A 16400-nucleotide genomic window follows, 5' to 3' on the forward strand; every position below is an offset into this window, starting at 1 on the left:
ACTTCAGCTACACGCATAGCTCAGATGCATATTGTGATGAGCGTGGACAGTCATCATCGTACATCATGCTGTAGGCCTTGTCAAGCCAGCGCCAGCTCTGAAATACTCTGCATAACATACTATCATTGTCCTTCTGATGGATGTATGCACACAGCGTCTCCATTACATTATTGTGTGCAGAGAGGAAGAGAATGTGTGTGTTTCTGCCTGTGTTCATGTTTGTATGAGTGTGTGTATGTGCATCCACCGCTGCTTGTGTCTGTTTGATACACTGCCTGCCATGTGACCAGTTGATCTTGTCACCTCACAATGATCACCTTGTCTTTCCTGCTATTTTACAGATGTGTGAAGCGAGGAGGCGCTGACAGATTACCGACCCCGCATCAGAAAACGCTCTTTTCCCGATCGTTTTTTTTCCCGCAGATTTAAAAACGTAATAAAAGAAACGACTGGAAAAAGCGCATTTCTTGGACGGCCCGCTATGCATTCTGTCTCATTTTACAGGGGCGCCGGGTGCAGAATGCCAGTAAAATGGATTGCTCTCATTATGAGTGTGTTATGAACAAGCAGCCTGTGATTGAAAAGCTTTATTTCATGCTCGGCAGACTTGTAAATGAGGGGTTTGTGCGTAGTGAAGGGAAGAGATTGGTGTGTGTGTGTCTGTGTTTTAGTGTGTGCAGTGAGAGGCGATGATGGGATTGCACCAATCACAGTGTATAGGGGAATACTTTTTTTTTCCTGGGATATTGTATGGGTTATTGCTGCATATAAACATGACTAAAATTAGTAAAGGCCCTATGGTTGTACCTGTTTTACTGTGTTGTCCTGTTCATATTTTGCCGTCCCCACTTGTGAGTGTTCATGTGGGATTCTGAATTACCGCAGCACTGTGCTCTTCACACAAACCCAAAGTGCATGGATCTGCTGCAGCGTTGGAAAGCTTGGAGAAAGTGCAGCTCTTGCAGGGCTGCAGCAGTGTAATAGAGGGTCAGTGCTGGCCGCGTGCCAGGGTCCGTATCTTACATAAACCACCACACTGAGGAATGTGTCTGGGCACACTTCACAGGAAACACACACACACACTCACTCGCTCACACACACACACACACACACGGTGCGGGAGGAGTAGCGTTTCTTTCCGCTTGGGCCGCGGCGGCGCTGATGTTTGACACAGACACACCCACTGATACACACACACACACACACACACACACACACACACACACACACAGAAACACTCTTTTGAAAAGACACACACACACACACACACCAACCGCTGTAATGTTTAGATTGGGCCAGCATTTTGAATGAGGCTCAACAACGGCTACTCCGCTATCTTTTCCACTATTGCCATGTTCACACTTCTCCTCATGTTTCTGTGCTTGACAGAGAGAGAGAGAGATTGGACGAGAAATGAGACTGATAATAAAAAAGAGATAATAAAAAAGAAAAAGCAAGAGTGTGGATAGGGAGGGAGTCACTGAGCCATTTGGTCCTCTCCCCTCCCGTATGAAGCCATTACGGCTGCACCTCGGTCCCACCTCATCTCGACTGGAGGTGACATTATCCTTGAGTCAGGCCGCGTCCAGTCGGGCCATTTCCCTCTGATGAGCTAATGTGCTGCGATGGTCGTTCAGGCCTGACTGCCGCTGCCGACTCCCTCGGCGCCCGGGCGAAATCGATATCACAGCGGCCATTAAGAGCCGTAGCAGTTATTTAGCTGTCTCTCCGCCTCTCTGCGGCCTCCTCCGCCTGTATTATTATCCGTCCCGCTGTACACTGTAATTCTGTCTGTCCCCATCTGGAGTATTATTATCTGTCTTGCTGTTCCGTGTGTTTTCTCTCTCTCTGCTCCTGCCTTATAGCATACTCTGAGTAAGATCAAGGCTGTCTCTATCCCTCTCTCCATCTCTATCCGTCTCTCTTTGTCTGTCATCACTTTAGTTTTTGTCCCCTTCACTAAACCCTAACCCTTGAAATCTGCTGGTTGAATAGGTGTAATGACTCAGGCGCCTCCTGGAGTCCTTCCCGAAGAAACAGTCACGGCTTTTCCCGATAATCCCGTCGAAAAAACGTCTTCATTTTAGAAGGAATGACAAAAATATTCCAATGCGCTGAGCAGCTCAGAGCGGATAGTCGAGTTTGAGGCATCGCTGATTGGCGCTGGGGGATTGTGGTTCTAGTGGAGTTTGTAATGAATTTAGGATTATGGGCTGACTGACTTTTATTTTAGAACATTCAGTGTGTGTGTGTGTGTGCGTGTGTGTGCGTGATTCAGCACTCGGCACTCCAGCCACTATCTAATTAGCTCATTTCCATTCGTAGTCAACGTGATTAAATGTTTATGTTATGACTGTCAAAGCAGCGCAGTGTTTATGTAAAGCTCTTAGCATCTTTCCTCTACAGTATTTCTCTCCCTTTTTGGAGCCCTGAGCTCTGTTTACCAAAACAAAACTCCCAAGCCTATGAATGCCGTTTCATCTGCAGTAACTTCACCATTTCCTCATCTTTTTTTTTACCCTGAATCAGTTCTCATTCCACTGGGTATGCCTTTCCAGAGATGCATTCATGCAGGCAGCTCACTGGGTAGTGAGTGGGTGCTTTAATGCATTCTAGAAGTTTATGAAACCCCAAAAATTCAGTTTTCCAAAACAACTCCCATGCATATTCAGTATGTGACTTCACCTGCAGTAACTGTTTTTCAGGCTTGGCTTCTCTCTTCTCTTCTCTTCTCTTCTCTTCTCTTCTCTTCTCTTCTCTTCTCTTCTCTTCTCTTCCACTCTTAATGTTTCCCCCGACTTTCCTCCCATGTGGTTTTAGTGGAATGGGATTAACTGGGATTTGTTTATATTGTCATCCTGTGGTTGCATCACTGCTGCTGTACTGATAGAAATAGATTTTGCTCCTAAAGCACAGCCTGAAGCATATTTGAGTCACTACTTCTAAGTTCTTGAAGCCACTTATTTTAGCCTATTGATTGCCATTGGCATTTTGGGAGAGTCCCAGCTCCCAACAGTCAGCGCCACCAATCAGAAGCAATGTCATCAGGCCTGTTTTTGTGCCATTATTTCATTGAAACATAAAATCGCAAATAGGATCAAATCTATATATCTTATACAGACACTCCCTTATACTGTGTTGTGATTAATGCCATCGTAACAGTAGCAATGTGCACCATCTCAATCAGGAGTGCTTGGTCTTCATGACTGGCTGTGTGACTGACTACTGTGACACACTGAAGAGATAAAAGTCAGTCTGTGTGTGTGTGTGTGTGTCTTGCTCCCTGGTGTTAACCGTGTGCCATCTGTTGAGGAGGCAGGGGGAAGGAGTTGACATTCAGAGACCATAACCATAACAGACCAGGCGAGATGATACTAGAGAAATGTAATCTGATAGATTTCTGCTTAATTAGATAGTATAATGCACCGGTTTAGCCTTGCAGCAGTGAGTTTGTGCCATGTGCAGATGAAAGGGACGTTATTGTCCGTGGGTAATTCTATGCTTAATGCTCTGCATTGTACCTTGTAATATATGTTTGGTCATATGATCACAATTTTCCCTTTGTTCAAGTACTGTGACTCTGATAAAGAGCTGAGTGAGGTTTATGTCAAAGAAACAAATTGGATTGCCTTGTTTATTTCTTGCGTTGCAAGCTTACACACTGTAGACAATGCTGTGTTTAATCCCCAAAACTCTGGGAAAAATTGCTTGTTTTCACTTTCAACTGATTTTTGGTGGCATCTTGTCTAGAGAGATTACTGACATATAGTCTTTATTAAACTGTTTGATTAATACTGTTGATGACTGAAGAGTTCATCTGGATATATAGCATGTTGGATTAATTTAACATGAAGCATTATCAGCAGACATTCCAATGATGATCAACTCAGCGCTTAGTAAACATGTTATTGCTCTGCTAGAATAGTTTGTGAACTTTTTGAACTCTTGCTGATCGACGGCCTGTTTGTCTTTCTGTCTTTCTCTTCGTCCGTCTGCATGTCTCTCTATCCGTTTCAGGATTTTTGTCGCTGACCGCTCTGTCTGTGCTTCTCTGTGTTTCAGGGTTTCATCGCAATGAGGATATGAAGGCCATTGACGTGCTTCCCATCCTCAAGGAGAAGGTCGCCTTTCTTTCAGGTCAGATTTCCACAATTACATATCATCAATAGGATATGAGATATGATATGATACGGTCAAATTTATTCAAAACTGCCTTTTAAACTGCTTTTCAATGCAGAAGAGGTGTAAGGGAGATAAGTATGTAATACTTTTTGAGATGGAGTGTTTTATAAAAAATGATAAATGTTTAAAATGTAGGAATGTGTTGTAGAAATGGACTTTAAACAGAAGAATTAGGAATTTGGAAAGCATTTCTGAATGAGTCATAGTCTTAGATAAGCTTCTTAACACGTCAAGCCTTTCTCTTTCCTTGTCTTGTCTGAAGGAGCCACTGTATCTCTGTATCCATTGTCCTTGTATGTCGTAAAAAGTCGAGTTTTGGGGAATTAGGAAACAGTTGGTTGATTTTCCCATTAGGCCTTTTCCCAAGGTCATAAAGCATTTCTACACGCGGGAGAGAATCTTAACTATCTGTTCCTGCAGGATACTGACAAAGCATATTCATCATCGAGACAACCCAAAAGAAGGTGGAGAATTTAATCACATACAATATGCGCACTTGAGTGTCAGCCACTTTGAAAGACATCCATGTTGTTTCGGCATGAAGTACTAGAACAGTTCTGCCGCTGTTGCCTTCGAGTGCGTTCAAGAGCTCAAAAGCCGTCCTCACGGTTTAATCCGAAATAACAAAATGGAAGCTTGTGTTCTCTTGTGTTTGAGAGACATGACAGTATCAAATGGCAGCACTTACTGTGTGTCCCCTAAATGTCACAACTTGGCAGCTTGGGTAGCATTTGGTCGAAGATTCCAATTTCCCCAGTGGTGATTCGTCGGGGCGTTCATGTGCACTCAGTTCTTGCCCTTCAAAGCACCATTTCTGACCTGTCATGGTCCTGACCTGACCCTTAATTCCTCAGCTTCAACTGGCCACAGCCATGATTGTAACCGCGTCTGAGAATGAGTGAGTGTGTGAGTGAGGGTGTGTGTGTGTGTGTCTATGTGAGGTCTGGTCTCCACAAGAGAGGGGGCAGTGAGAAACTCCCGTCATATTTGTAGTCAGTGGTGTTTGTTACCGCAGTATGACTGGCAAACTGTTGCCGGTCTTGTCATCATGAACCTCATTTGACCCTTAACTCCTCACTTGGACGCATATAGTCATGACTAACTGCAGACATATCCCACAGTCTGTGACTGCACCCATAGCAATCAGCTGGTGGTGTCACAGAAGACTTTGTGGTGGTATGCTGTCCTTATTTCACTTCATATGAAAGACAGAGAATAACCTCTATGTATGCAGGCCAGGTGCTATGTTTGGTTTAGTTCAGTTTGTTGGTACGTAAACATACAGGATTATCGAAAGAGAAAACATGTAGTTAAAAAGACATGTACATGGAAAGTAAGATACGTGAGAGAGATGGGGAAAAAGATACAATAATAAAGGCAGAATTTCATATATACAGAAATAATATAATGTTATTAACACCTCTGCTCCTTCGCCTCTTGCTTGCATCAGCTCTCTTTGTGTCTCCTGTAACTTGTATATTCGATGTTGTGGAAAATATCGCAATATTCACAAAATATCGCGATATTCGATATTACCGAATATCGGCCCAAGCCTAATGTATTCCTAGCCATGCTTTTGGGAATTCTCAGCATGGCAACTACCTGTGTAATAACTCTCTCTCTCTCTCTCTCTCTCTCTCTCTCTCTCTCACCGGGGTGCGTTTGATTTCTACCCCCAGGTGGCAGAGACAGACGCGGAGGCCCCGTCCTCACCTTCCCAGCACGGAGCAACCATGACAGAATACGACCCGAGGACCTGCGCAGGCTCATAGCCTACCTGGCTACTATCCCCAGGTAGGAGACGCACCCGCTGATGCATAGACACACACAGACACAGACACAGGCATGCTCAGAAGGTTTTCTGTGGAGATTACATACACATGCACAACTGGGCACACACACACACTCAGATGCTCAGACCCTCCTCTTGATCCTGGTTTAATTTGAAACAGACTCCACCTCTTGGCCTCTTAGACATGCACACTCGCACACATGCACATGCACATACACACACACACACACACACACACACACACACACACACACACACACACACACACACACACACAACTCTTCACTCTCTCTATGTCAAACTTTCCCACCTAGCTTGGATTTTAGACAAAAACACTGAAGCAGAGGCCTGGGGCTACAGATTAGAGCCAGGATGGTTTCATTTAGCATTCTCTGTGAAGACTCAACCCCTTTCTCTTCCTCTGCCCCTCTCTCTCTCTTTCTCTCTGTTTCTCTCTCCCTCTCTCCATCCCTCTCTTCTCTTTTTCTGCTCTGTCATTGCCTCCTAACTGTTTAGAACAAGCTACTACTCTCTTATGTAGGTTACTTAGCATCCTTATTTAGTCTCTCTCTCCACCCCCTGCCTCTCTCTGCTGGTGATGCTGTGTGCTTAGAGTGGGTCAGTTCTAATTTAACGTAGTGTTAAGTATTCCCAGACCAACACCACCTCCTCCTCCTCCTCCTCCTCCTCCTCCTCCTCCTCTTTCTCTTTCTCTTTCTCTTTCTCTTTCTCTTTCTCTTTCTCTTTCTCTTTCTCCTCTCTCTGGTAGAGTTAAGAATCTGCACACAGCCACAGGATGTTGTTGTGTTGAGTTGCATTCTGCTGCGCTCTGTAGTTTGGATTTTGGGGTCTTGAAGCGCCCTTCCCTCACATTTAACACCTAGCTGCAGGCGGAGCTGCTCTGGAGTCAGGCTTATTAGTTTAGAGGGAGGCTCGCGCTCCTCTGTTCTCCTCTGTTCTCCCCTGTGTTGTGCTAACGGCTGCTTTCTTTTTTTCGCTGTAGAGTTTGGGATTCGCCTCGAGGCGAGAGGCGGTCTAAATCGGGTTTTTTTGCTCCTTGAAGGGGTTCCACGAGGGAAACGGAGGAATACTCACATTTTGCTAACGTTTGATTCAACAGTAGTGAGCGTAATGAGAGAATGTTTACGAATGACTGTTTTGATCATGACTTTATTTTCCTCTATTTTCTCCCATCCTACAGTATAGGGAGTTTGCGATTCAAAATCATATCCAACAACAAACTATTGCTCAGATGGGTTTCCCTGGAACAAAATGTTTTCTAATGGGTGTCCTCGGCCTAATGTGTGTCGATTCACTGGTCTATGAAATGAAAAGAAGTTTGGGATCACCTAGACTAAATGATAATGCAGTGGAGGAGTTGCAAGGTGTGGTGCTGTGCTTTGCTGTGCGACTTTGTGCAACAGTTGGTGGTCAGTTCAGAGTACAGACCAGGGTCAATGAAACTGGTTCATGTTCAGTATTCATTCTCCTTCGGGATTAAGACAAGACGAAACTCAACATTGTCAGTATGACGAAGGAGCAACCTGACACCAGACTGATTTGTTGACACCTGGAGATTGAAATTTGACATAAAGTAGCAGAATTCTATTGTCAGTTTTAGAAGTGCCATTTATTTATTTAATATTTTAAATAAATAATTGCCAAATATTCAATCAACTGGTTTGTTTACACTTTTAGCCAAAAATAGGCATTTTCTTTAACATAAACCATTTTTCAAACTGAATTACCAGAAAAAAATGGCTGTACCATGATACCATTACTGTCCAAAATTCTAAAAATATCCTGATATAAAAGTTTGACTATATCGCCCACCACTATTCTGGCCCATACTGACAGAATTCATTTGAAATAGACTGTATATTCAGAATATATTTTGAACACTAAAAATGCATTTTCTTCTCATGCACTGTTGACAGCATCATATATATATACATTTTGAATGAATTCCATGTGCTTGTAGAAATACCTTTTTCAGCCATTTTTGTATATTTTGAAACATATCTCTATTCATCCCATATTCTGAATTTCTTTTTTTTTTTTACCATTTGGGATTGTGGTTTGTGCTTGGCTCTGTAGTATAAGGTGGCCTAGCCATAAAAGAAGTGAATCAGCACTTAGTGTGACTAGTTGCAATTTGTGTGAAAAGACTCTGGAGGCTGACAGCTCTTTGGCAAATGTGTTGAGAGGTGAGACTAGAGAGGATAAAAGATCCGTTAGGGGTGAGCGGCTGTCCAGTTTTCAGACTGAGAAGAAGAAAAGAAGTGTGAGTGGCGCTAACTCAGAAGGAGGTCAGCTTCTCTTCTTCCGCTTGTTTTCTCTCTGCCTTTATTCCCTCTCTCTTCCCCCCTTTTTTCTCTCTACTGTTTTTTCCTCTAACCCTCCCTCCCTCTCTCTCTCTCGCTCTCTCTCTCTCTCTCTCTCTCCCTCCCTCCCCCTCTCTCTCTCCCCTCTCTCTCTCTCTCTCTCCACACACTCTGTTTTTCTCTAGCCATTTGGCTGCCGGTCTGTTTTCAGAGAGTGAGGTCAGAGTGAGTTAGTGCAGGAGGGCCTGCGTCTGTTTCTGTCTCCTAGCCTAGACACATTCAGATTAAAGCCTTTAACACTGAGAAACAACCTTTTATGGACTTACACAGCACCATGACTCCTGGTAAGCAGCAGTGGAAATTTCAACGGTTGAATGTTTTAACTATTTCTTTTTTTCCTCCCCAGATGCACTGCTGAGGAGATTTGCATGGCATATTTTGATTTGAATGTGTTGTTGTTCATTTTGGCGCCCTTACAGATGTAGCAGGCCCTTTATAGAATTGGCTTTTTTACAAAGGGGGCTTTTGTTGTTATTTTATGGTTTCTCTGCTTCTGCTGCATAGGTAATGATAATGATGTCATTCAAAAGCTTGAGGTAGTTACTTTTAGCTCACTCGGGTTTGTTTATTCGTTTTTCATCTGTGAAATGTATCATTCCATTTGATTGCACAGATTTTTTTTGTTGTTGTCACATTTGAAGAGTTTAATTCCAAAATGCTATATATCCATTTTGAAAAAAAAAAGTCTCCTGAAATTCATCAGGCAATAGTTGAAAAGCATAAATAATTCTGTCCTAAAAACAATATATATATATATATCTTATAATATTTTTTTAAGATGACTGCTAACTTAAATACTAACCCATAATGTGCTTAACTTCCATCCCATCAGTCAATATGGGAAATGTGTGTCATGTTTTTTCGGTGGATATCTAATTTTGGAACAAAACTCTTCAGTTGTTTACATGTCATATAATGTTTTCATGTTAACTCATTAAAACCCTTTTTTAAAATTAGATCAGATTAGCTGACCTCTTTGTCCCTGTGTCACCTGTCCTCCAGTGAGGAGGTGGCCAGACATGGCTTCACGGTCATCGTGGACATGCGTGGTTCTAAGTGGGACAGCATCAAGCCTCTGCTGAAGATCCTCCAGGAGTCTTTCCCTTCGTGCATCCACGTCGCCCTCATCATCAAACCGGACAACTTCTGGCAGAAGCAGAGGACCAACTTCGGCAGCTCCAAGTTCGAATTCGAGGTGGGTGACGCTGCATATTTTTACTGCAGTCATTTCTCCTTTTCTAGCTCGTTTTGTTGTTGTTGATGTTGTACATGATCTATTTGCATTGGAATCTCTTTTGAGAATATAGTTGTTATGGTTGGTTGTACTGTTTGTAGCTGAGAGACTGTATAACTTAGGGATAATTATAGTGTTCATTATATGTGTGTAGTACAAGATGAACAATTTGCTTTTAGATTATTGGAGCTGTCGTTAGTTTAGCTTAGCCATCAGTCCTAATTTATCAGCTCTAATTGGACTGCTGCTTGGTGACAGTGGAACCGCTCTGTCCCGTGTGGGCATGTGGTGCTGGTATATTTAGTCCTGACCCAGTTACTATGGAAACAGGATATATAGGACACGGCGAAGCGCTTCATCCCAACAGTAGCGAGTTGGTTTCGGACAAGCCGCCTGGGTCTTTCTGATGTAAAACACATGTATGTGAGTGGGAGGCGGTCATGATCAGAAGATCGCTGGTTTGATCTGGATCTGCTGTGTCCTCCCTCAACAACTACCATTGAATTGCTCATTAGTACAGGATTATAGTTTTATTGAGCATCTCCCTGGTGAGAGTGTCTGTGTCCGTGTGTGTGTGTGTGTGTGTGTGTGTGTGTGTGTGTGTAGGTTCACACCCTGCAACTACTCCCCCACTCCTACTACACATTTACCCCTGTTGTGGTGAATTTGTGTGTATGCATAGTCAACTTGCCTGGTTAAAAAAAGAGCTAAAAAGTACAGCAGGATACAGGATAATGTTAAGACTTTCATCTCACCATGGCAAGGAGCAGTTCACTATTTAGTTGAAATTCAGGTACAGGAAAATTTTAAATTTAAACTGACTAAAAGCTCAAAATCAATTGAGCCCAGCCCCACATCTCACCATTTATTGTGCCTTTTTGTTCTGTGTCCTTTGCTGAAGTGAACCTCAGCCGTTTCTGTTTTCCCTTCCCCAGAGTTTATATCCATGCGTATTCTGTCTTATTAATGATAACATGAATGCTGCTCGAAATGTCTGGAATGTTTTTTTTTTTCACCCCACCTATCTAAACAGCGGACATGTGCGACCAGTGGCTCTGCACATTCCTCTCATAATCTGGGTTTAACGGTGGCTGTTCTGGGAAATATTTTGACAAATTGAGATTTGATTGGCTTGGAATATGGTGGTGGTGATGATGATGATGATGATGATGATGATGATGATGGTCTTTATCTTTCTCTCCCTCCCATTATCTTCCCTTTATCTATTCTCAATCTCCCTCACTCCTTTCCTCTGTTCTCCTACTCACCTCTTCTTCTACCTAATTCTTCCTTCTCTTCCTTCTCTTCTGTTCTCTGCCATCCTCCCTCCCTCCCTCTCTCTTTCCTTCCTCCACACCCCCACACTAGACGGTGATGGTTTCTTTAGAGGGTCTGTCCAAGGTGGTGGACCCCTCCCAGCTGACGGCGGACTTCGAAGGCAGCTTGGAGTACAACCATGACGACTGGATTGAGGTGCGCCCGCCTTCTCCTTTTTTTGTTTTATCCTTTCTTCCTGCTGTTGGCTCAGAAGTTAGACAGGAGGCAGCACACCTGTTAGAAGAAATACTTATCTAATCATGTTGATTATAACTTCTTTTCTTATCAAATTTGAAGCAATTTTAGGGAACTTTGATTTTTGGTGTGGCCTTCCTTCTCTTGATTAAGAAAACGCCACAGATCTTCTGAGCAGAACAATATTTTATCAGCATTCAAGCATTGTCATTCATCAGTAGGCCTACTTTATTCCAGTGGTGATTCCCAACCTTTTTCATATCAAGGACTCCTAATTTAGTCCACATTAGAGCCACGGACCCTCATTTGATGAGATTTTGTCTCTCAGACCCAAATCTGAGAATATTTTTATTGTTAGATATGATTTTGTCCAGAATTCCATGACTATCTGTATTGTAGGTAGAGAGATAACAGTGAAGCTATGGTCAAACCAGTCATTCCTCTACATTCTCTAATTGTGTTAACTTAAATAATAATAATAATGCTGAATTTTAACAATTCATCCATTTGCTTGGGAACCCCTGGAACCCCCTCAAGGACCCCTGGTGGTCCCTGGACCGCACGTTGAGAACCACTGCTTTATTCAGTTAAATTCAAAAGTATTTCCACTTTGTTCAATCCATGTCACTTTTAACTTTCGCTTCAGGTGCGGCTCTCATTCGAGACCTTCGCCGGCGACGCGGCGCGGGCCCTGGCTCGCCTCGAGGAGCTGCAGGAGACCCTGTCCCAGCGCGACCTCCCGCGCGACCTGGAGGGGGCCCGGCGCCTCATGGAGGACCACGCCGCGCTGAAGAAACGGGCCACCAAGGCGTCCGTGGAGGAGCTGGACGCCCAGGGGCGAAGGCTGCTGCAGAGGCTACAGCTCCAGACTGCCGGGGGCGGGGGCGGCGGAGAGTACGGGAATCGCGCGGTGGGAGCTAGCGGCGATTCCAACGACCACCATCACGGGTTCCACACGCACGCCGACGCACACAACCTGGGGGCCAAAGTGACGGGTTTGTTGGATAAGTTGCACGGGACGCGCCAGCACCTGCAGCAGCTGTGGCACATGAGGAAGCTGAAGCTGGACCAGTGTTTCCAGCTGCGCCTGTTTGAACAGGACGCCGAGAAGGTTAGAGGTTCTATTCTATTCTATTCTATTCTAAGTCTCTATTCTAAGTGGTGCAGTTTACTTCTTAACACATCCAAGCGTTTCAAACTGCACGGGGGCTAATCTAATGTGTGAGCATGCATGCCTGCCAGCCTTAGCCGGGTATTTGAAAATATTACAATAATCCAGACGTTTAAATCCTCAGATCAACTTTCATCCCCACGCAGGCCAGATTAGTGAGGCTGTGTACGTATAGGAAGGCTTAACAGATTCATTGGCACACTGACACTGCTGGCCCGTGTTGAAAGAACATTATATTATTATGATGATGTATAATATCACCACAGATAACCTCTCATGTTGGCAACTACCTGTGGATAGAAGAGGGTTTTTTTTTAATCATTTTAAAAGCTTTTTGTTAATGTTATAGAATGATTTGCGTATGTTGTAAAGTAATCTTTTTTTTTGTTGTGGCAGATTTTAGAGTTGTTTTGTGAGATGTCTAGCTCCAAGCTAGCTCTGAAATAGTCATTTACAGATATATTATCAACATCAGTATCAGACCTAAAATTCCTATATTTGTAAGGCCCTATTTATATCTATCATTTACAACATGTATGTGGTTAATAATAAACAGGTATAAATAGAGCTATGGCTGAAAGATATTGACAAAAAACCGAATAGCGACTATTTGACAGAATATTGTGCTCTAAACTGTGATTCATTTCATCAAAAGTTTTTATTTTCATTCATTTTTTAGAACTTTAAAACTGTGTAAAGAAAAGTGATTTTGTTGAAAAAAAAAAAAAAAGTCAGTGTCCAGGATTTACTGATTTTGAATATGATGAAATACTATACTTCTACTTATACTTGATTCATGGACCAAGTATTACCCAGAGAACTAAACCACCTTGTTAAGAAGTCCAGTTTGGACACCTCTCTCTCTTTAGCATTAATTGCAGCCTCTGCAATTTGGAAATTGCAGAAGTTCATATTGCAATTTCATTTTTTTTATTTTTTTTTGTTAATATTTCAGCTCTTAATAGAGCATAATGTGTGGAGTGCAAAACTTGACATAGGCGTATATTCAGATACAGTTAACGGTGCACACCATGATAACACATCCCGCTCAACCAGGCAACACATCATTATCAAATATTATCTGTGCTCTGTGCGTATGTGTGTATGAAAGAGAGAGCATATATGAGTGTGTGTGTATGGGTGTGTGTTTCTGTGCGTGTCCCCAGTGTTACATGAGAGTGTGATGGTGCGTGTCTGGAGCTGGTGAATGTAGCTGTATGAATAGCACAGAGCTAGAGGCAAATGGAGAGGCCTGCTATGGAAACGTGTTTGACAGTCCCTCAAAGCTGCAATTACACACACCTCGCACATACACTAACCATGTAGAGAGAGAGACAGAGAGAGAACACAATGACAGATAAATGAGGGTGCAAGCCCGGTGCACACTACACACACACACACACACACACACACATACGGAGTTACATTCTTTTGTTGTGGTTCCCACTCATTAGGGAGGAACGACAGGATGACTTGCCCCTAGAATTCAGTGGAGAAATGACTGATGACAGGTCTAGGTTAATTACAAACACCAAACAACAGGCCCTCTCTTATTCTCACTGCTGTTGTGTGAAAAGGAGCTGTGGGGGTGGGGGGGGTGGGGGGGGTGGGGTGGGGGTGGGGTAAAGCTATTTGAAGAATCTGATTAAAAAATTCTGTTTGGAAAGATCATGTCAGCTATCATTTTCTAATAGGAGGAGTCATATATCACATTTTGGAAAGACGCTTTTATTTTGTAGTACCTGCTTTGCACTTACTATAGTCTATAAAACTACCATCACCGCCTATGTGTGTGATCATGTTTGAATTTTCTTCCACTGTTTTGCGTGCAGATGTTCGACTGGATCATGCACAACAAGGGCCTTTTCCTGACCAGCTACACGGAGATCGGAGGGAACCACCAGCACGCCGTCGAGCTGCAGACCCAGCACAACCACTTCGCTATGAACTGCATGGTAGGATAATGTCTTTGTAACTGTCTCACACACACACACACACACACACACACCTCTTCTTTTTCACTGCCTTTATCCCAAGCCATCCTTTCCCCTCGGGCAGTGTGCATGTTTTCTGTCCCGTCACCGTCTCTCACATTATTCAGCCGCTTTCCACTTTGCCTCCACTCTGCCTCCACTCTGTTCCCGTTAATTGACCCCTATTGCCTTCCTGCCCCTCCCGTAGCTGTGTACTGCCCTCTGCTGCCCCGCTCCGCGCTCCTCCCTGCCCTCCTGCACCTTTGCTGTCGTCCGCGAAGCCCTGCCGCAGTCCCGAGTGTAGCGAAGGAGGCCATGAATATCGGCTCCTCCAGTTGTTCCTCTGTCTTACCCTGTTCTGCCCTCAACGCTCTGCCAATTCTCATCGAAACCTTTGACCCTTCACGACCCCGCTCGCTAGAAACTGCTCTCCTGTTTGTCGGTTTGTTAGTCCGCCTGCCGCAATCCACACTCCGCCTTACTCCCCTTACCCTGTCACGTCTTATCACATCACCCTGCTGTGGCTGTGCACCATCTTTTCCCCAGTCTCTCCGCTGCCCTCCCTGCCCCTATGCTTCTTCATGATGCATAGGAATATACAGTATGACGCCATTCTGTAGACAATTTTATTCATCGAGTTTTAGAAGCACCATGAGTACACACATTTTTTTTAGTTTGGGTAGCTCTACTGAGAACTGTATCCCTAACCCTGGCAGTGTTATGCTCTGCCTGTTGAGCCGCAGGCGATCAGCTGCTCTTCACTGATGATGTCAGCGTGTCAGAAAGCGTAGGCAGTCACGTGGAAGTGTTCAAAGACAGTTCTTGGTAGGAAAATAACCGGTGATTATAATCACATGACAGCCACAGCCAATGAGCTGGAAATGCATGTGACATAATTTCAATACTATGAATACTTTTTTAGTGATTAGTGATTGATGACATATCCGACATTATCTCAGTTATTCTGATGTGGTAAAATTCCCCCATCCGGTACTCCATGCAGGTTAAAACTAACCCTATGCAAATAGGTTAAATTTACATATCACACAGCGGAAGAACTTACTTGTTACTTGACGATGTATAGCAATACAGGATCATAAGAAAACAGATAAAATCACATTTTCTAATAAAGCAGATTGTTGTGCCTCTATGTCCATATGAAATATGTCCCAGTTTAGTCACTAACATTCAATAGCAAGCCAGCTAGCCTGATGTTACTGTATTCTCCATAGAAGAGATTGAGGCAGCTGATCAACTGTTTTAAACAACGGATTTATGTCTGTGTATGAACATGCATGTGCAGAGAGAGGGGAAGAGGGTGATGCATCTATTTAGTAAAGTGAAGTGAGGTTGATTTAATGCTGCCTCCATCACTTAATCATGTAACAGAAGCAAACACCATGATGGTTTGTTGGTGCCCAGTCTTCCCCACTGCCAAAATGAACCAGACCAACAGGGAAATGGATCGGTCGCTCTTTCGTTTTAAACTATTAATCCAGGTCTGTTTTAGTGTTTTTGCCATCTCAGATTTACCCGATGGAAACTCAAAGAACCTCAAGGTTGAAGCTGGAAATGCCTGCTTTGCAATTTGACCCAAGTCTGACCCTCAGCCACTAGCCCCAGCCTCGCAGCTCTTCGCTCCTACCTCTTTCCCCTCCTTAAGCATCCTCTCCCTAATCCGGGGCCACACTGCGCTTCCTTCCGTGCCCCCTCGCCTCCTCATCCTGTCACCTCCCATCATCTCTGATGCCCATGTGACCTGGCAAGAGAAAACGAGGCCGCTGTGTGTCCAGTAAGCCAGCCAGTTAGTGCGCATGGTGGCACCTGTGCTGGTTGTGGGAGGGCTGAGTTTGGTGTCTATTTTCAGATTGCTGTTTTTTTCCGTATGATCTTTGCTTGTGTCCTGATGCATTTTTCATGTCCGTTTGTTTCTTCCCATGTTTACTTCTCTGTCTTCCTTCCTTCCTTGAGGCAATTAGCTGCCGCTTTTATCCGCTTACAGTGAGTGAGCAGGCGGGGGTCTTGCTCTATAGGACGCTACAACGGGACACATGGCTGTTGTGGGGATTGAACGTGAGACCTTTTGGTTACGGGACAGTCCCTCTAAGAACGAGTCTATCCAGCTCCCCCTTTGTGAGCAGCTGCTGCAGCG

At 43.9% G+C, this 16400-nt stretch overlaps 1 protein-coding gene across 2 annotated transcripts in view; it reads left to right on the plus strand.

Moving 5' to 3' along the window:
- Positions 1-4052: 4052 nt before the first annotated feature.
- Positions 4053-16400, plus strand: part of triob (trio Rho guanine nucleotide exchange factor b) — an 84006-nt gene continuing 71658 nt past the window's right edge. For both annotated transcript variants that reach the window (XM_071539862.1, XM_071539863.1), the window contains exons 1-6: positions 4053-4137; positions 5862-5976; positions 9361-9553; positions 10961-11065; positions 11751-12215; positions 14108-14230. In XM_071539862.1, the coding sequence (XP_071395963.1) occupies positions 4083-4137; positions 5862-5976; positions 9361-9553; positions 10961-11065; positions 11751-12215; positions 14108-14230 (1056 nt within the window). In that variant the 5' untranslated portion in view covers positions 4053-4082. The remainder of the gene's footprint in view (positions 4138-5861; positions 5977-9360; positions 9554-10960; positions 11066-11750; positions 12216-14107; positions 14231-16400) is intronic.

The sequence above is a fragment of the Centroberyx affinis genome, unplaced genomic scaffold (genome assembly GCF_046629955.1).
Source record: "Centroberyx affinis isolate AG114_WGS23_722 - 3 ecotype Tasmania unplaced genomic scaffold, CSIRO-AGI_Caff_v1 ptg003528l_1, whole genome shotgun sequence".
Taxonomy (NCBI): domain Eukaryota; kingdom Metazoa; phylum Chordata; class Actinopteri; order Beryciformes; family Berycidae; genus Centroberyx; species Centroberyx affinis.